The sequence below is a fragment of the Azolla caroliniana genome, unplaced genomic scaffold, assembly GCF_043228905.1.
Source record: "Azolla caroliniana isolate FFs.n. ecotype wild unplaced genomic scaffold, voAzoCaro1.0.p SCAF_15, whole genome shotgun sequence".
Taxonomy (NCBI): domain Eukaryota; kingdom Viridiplantae; phylum Streptophyta; class Polypodiopsida; order Salviniales; family Salviniaceae; genus Azolla; species Azolla caroliniana.
This window is the reverse complement of record NW_028230450.1, coordinates 5,993,823-5,998,284: the sequence shown is the minus strand read 5'-3', so window position 1 is coordinate 5,998,284 and position 4,462 is coordinate 5,993,823. Positions and strand designations below refer to the sequence as shown.

At 39.1% G+C, this 4,462-nt stretch overlaps 1 protein-coding gene across 1 annotated transcript; it reads left to right on the top strand.

Moving 5' to 3' along the window:
• Window positions 1-443: 443 nt before the first annotated feature.
• LOC147854487 (putative xyloglucan 6-xylosyltransferase 1) lies at window positions 444-2,977 on the top strand. Its single transcript, XM_087331649.1, has 2 exons — window positions 444-2,086; window positions 2,501-2,977. The coding sequence occupies exons 1-2, from the start codon at window positions 694-696 to the stop codon at window positions 2,743-2,745; spliced, it is 1,638 nt and encodes a 545-aa protein (XP_087187775.1). The 5' UTR covers window positions 444-693; the 3' UTR covers window positions 2,746-2,977.
• Window positions 2,978-4,462: the final 1,485 nt, after the last annotated feature.

The window sequence follows — 4,462 nt, the reverse complement described above, 5'->3', positions numbered from 1 at the left end:
TACACATGATGAAGATGGTTTACCATCAATGGGAGGTTTAGAACATGAACGTGGGATCGGGAAAGTGTCTTCACAAGGGGTCATGGTCTATTGAGAGGACAAGTAAACTGTAAGACAAGACACTCACACACACACACACACAATAGAGAGAGAGAGAGAGAGATATTAACGTCTTCTAAGACCAAAATTGGCCCATGAGAGAGAGACAGAGATATTAACGTCTTCTAAGACCAAAATTGGCCCATGAGAGAGAGAGAGAGAGAGAGAAAACCACATGTATAGAGAGAGACATACAAACACACATACATTGACATGGCTGAAAAGAATGGAGGGGTATTTTGGAAATCTTATTAAAACTTTGAGAATCTAGTCTCTCCATTTAATAAAACTATAAATGTGACCCCCCCATCTCCATTCCTAATTAGGCTTCATTTTGCACATTTAACCTGAGATTAACTACCCAACCAGAGCATAATTAAGCTTAATCACATCCCATCAAGCTTACTTAAAGCACAACAGCCTTCAGGTAACTTGCACCTTGATTAAGTCCCCACATTTGCTCAATTCATAGGCTAATCAATCCCTAGTTAATAATCACTGCCATGTCTTAGCTCACAGCATGAATTCGTGTTAATTACAGCTTGATTGCAAAGCTTAGTTCTCACGCAGAAAGTTATCGGAACTGAAGATCCGATGATGAGGCGGGGGTTAGCCAGTCATAGGAGTAGTTTAACTATGCACAACAGAAGCAGATGCAAAACTTGCGTGGAGACAGTAATCCTCACGGCGCTGTGTGGATTAATCACTCTGCTGCTGTTCAAAGGGGTGGGGGTTAGACATAATCATCCTGCTAATGACGGTGTTAAGAGCGTGATTAGGGAGACGTACAGTAGCATCAAATCTGAGCCCATTCAATTAACTGCCCAGAGAGATAAGCCCGACACGAAGATTGTGTCGGCCAATCTTGAGGCGGATCAATCCAAGGTTGTCAGGAAGCTCAGAGGGGGTGGAACACAACTGATGGGCGCGGATATTAGGAAGGAAGGAGGGGTGATTAAGGAGGATATTAGGAAGGAAGGAGGGGTGATTAAGGAGGATATTAAGAAGGAGGCAGGGGTGATTAAGGAGGAGATTAGGAAGGAGGCAGGGGTGATTAAGGGGGATACTAGGAAGGAGATAGGGAAGATTAAGGAGGGGGAAGTGATTAGGGAGGAGATAAAGAAGGCAGAGGGTGAAGGGGAAATTAGAAATGAGGAATCATTTAATGCTTCTTCAACACCTTTAAAGTTTAGTCTGGGCCCTAAAGTCCTGGATTGGGATGAGCAAAGGAAACTTGGTAGGACACATGGGAAACGAGATGGGCATGGGCACAATGACCACGAGGCCTCGAAAGTAACGAGCCCGCCCATCCTAATGGTCACTGGCTCCGTCCCCTTTGCATGCGAGAACCCTAGCGGGGATCACTTCTTATTGAAATCCATCAAAAACAAGATGGACTATTGCACCCTCCATACTGGCATCACCATGTTCTACAACCTCGCCCACCTGTCCGACGAAATGTCGGGGTTCTGGTCGAAGCTCCCGCTCCTCCGAGAGCTCATGCTAGCACACCCGGATGTTGAATGGCTCTGGTGGATTGATAGTGACGCCCTCATCACTGACATGGAGTTCAAACTCCCCATGGAACGTTACAAGGACTACAACCTCGTTGTGCCTGGGTGGGAGCAGAACGTGTATGTGAAGAAGTCATGGTTAGGTCTTAATGCCGGGATCTTTTTCCTAAGGAATTGTCAATGGTCACTTGATTTTCTTGATGAATGGGCCAAGATGGGACGAAAGGGGTCAATTAGGAATGAAGTTGGTAAAGAGTTATCCAAGTTCCTCAGTGATCGACCAGAGTTCGAAGCCGATGATCAATCGGCACTAGTGTATATGCTAATAAAACAACGAGAAGTTTGGGGAAACAAAGTCTACATGGAATCAAGCTATTGTCTACATGGGTATTGGGTGCCAATAGTTGAAACTTTTGACAAGATGATGGATGATATGTTGGAGACCAAGAAGACTTTACATAACGAAACCATTGGTACTATACTCAACCCTCATGCTACTAGCTTACTAAGTATATAGAATATGCAAATATTGATTTGAATAATATTTTGTTGTTCTAATATATCTAACAAGGTTCATATTAAAATATAACATTAACAATAATTGACCTAGAATATTTTGTGCTAGTGTTGATATATGATCTAGAATCATGATGATCCCATCTTGATATCCTCAATACATGTTCATACACCAATATCTATGGTATCAATACTATTAATGTTGGCCCATAAGGATATTCTTCTCGTATTGACATCAAAGTAGATAATGTTATTGATATAATCACAAATCATTCAATTTTACTATTGATACTAATACTATTATGTGTATGATGGCCACTAATTAAATAGCCAACATGATATTGAACCACCTTTTGTCTCATTGGTAATAGATGGTGCTAAGAAATATCATGGATGTGGTTGGGACTCTAGTGTCGGGGAGAAGTGGCCATTTATTACTCATTTTGTGGGTTGCAAGCCATGTGGAAAAAATGGACAAGGGAGCTACCCTTTAGCCACTTGTCTTTCCCAAATGGAGCGTGCTTTCAACTTCGCCGACAACCAAGTTTGGCAACGTTACAACTTCCTCCACAGCTCATTGAATTCTTCAAGATTAGTGCATCATCATATCATCTGATTCCCATCCTTAAAACTCCTACCATTTCAAAAATTCTTTATTTTCTTCTAAGTTCTTTTGAAAATCAATTTTTTTGCAATGTTGGCCCAATTTATGATGAGTTTATCGTTCAAACATGATACATTGACGACCATGATATTGCAAATAAAACCAACTCAAATATGTAGAGATAAGATAAAGTACTATTGGATTTCATTCTTTTCCTTAGTACTAAGTACAAAGCAAAATATGTATATTTTCAATCCACAATCATCCTTTTGAAACTAAATATTAAGCATCCTATGTACAATTGTAAAAATGGTGGAACATTCATAATTCCTAATTGAAATAGATGCACATCACTATTGAGTCCTAGTACAAAACCATATAAAATGTGATACATCGAGAGCATATACACTTGGAATACTGATCAATCGACAACATGATGAGTGCAAGAGCAATATATAGCAAACATAAAATCAATGTATTGCATGTGAGATTGATCTATGCATATGCTCTTGCATCTTCTTATATTGTAGTTGTCTTCACACATAACGCCTTATGTTTAAGTGTTCTACAGAAGCTCAATTTTCTACCTACTGAAAAATGCTAGACACCCCCCTCCCCAACACAGACAACACACACACATACAAACAAACATCTAATGTAAAATACCTGTGATTATTATTCCAATTAGCATGCACTTCATCAACCATGAAAATGTGTTGAATATGTACTATTTTTACCGTTCCTTAATTCACATTGTTTTTGTGTTGCTCTCGCGAGTTAAAATTTTTGTTCATGACCAAAATCATTCAAAGGTGAATTCTCTTCCGAAGAGAATATAAACATGATTAATTGCAACATGTGATGAGAGAATGGCATGTGTTTAATGTTCATCTTCGTCTATAATGATATATAACCTTCAAATTTGTAGGTGATGTGGTACTTTTAAGAATACTTCATCTTGTGCATGCATAGAATGTTAAGAGTATCAATAACTCCAAAATGAAGGTTAAGCTTTTCAAGACTCTAAAAAATGATAAACATGCATTAAGTACCCACTAGGGCCACATCAAACTTAAAAAAGATTCAAATGCTTAAGCCTCGAGGGTATATGCCATTATAAGGTGATTACAATAATAAAAAGGACGTCAATTGGTAAGGTTGTCCAATGGACACCAAAAGTTCAACCTCTACATTCCACAATGGCATCTAGTAAATTAAGAGGATATGTATGGAGTCATAAAGAAATGAGAAAATTAGGCCTTGTACCCGATGCGTAGAGGTAGCAGTTTAACAGCTTACCGCTAGGTAAGCTAGAGAGAGTGAGACCATGGCCAATAAAACCTTTGCATTCCATTTTGCAACCTCTTCAATATTTGTTGTGGAGACAAAGGAATGATGGGAATCACATGAGCTACGTGGAACCATCTGTCGAATACAGGTGTATAATGGTCGTATTCACATTGTCCCATTGGACACACTAGGTTTAGGCTATTTATGTATATAGTGGAAAGGGTAGTTGCCCTAAGTCAGTTGATATTGAAACTGACTCTGTAACCTAGTTTGAGAGGTTGTTCAGTTCGTACATTGTGCCATTGTAACTTTGAGAGAGTAATAATACAGTTTCATTCTTTTGTGCCTAACTTTGTTTTCTTCTCATTGTTTCTTTCATTGCTTGATCTTGTCTCTTGTGTAAGTTTCCTTTGTCTTCTTCAATCTGTTACTACTTGTT

What these genes read in the sequence shown, in the direction of transcription:
- LOC147854487 (XM_087331649.1), top strand. Translation starts at nt 694, where the DNA reads ATGATGAGGCGGGGGTTAGCCAGTCATAGGAGTAGTTTAACTATGCAC. An exon ending in TTTACATAACGAAACCATTG is followed by an intron (nt 2,087 to 2,500) that starts GTACTATACTCA and finishes CATTGGTAATAG; the next exon opens with ATGGTGCTAAGAAATATCAT.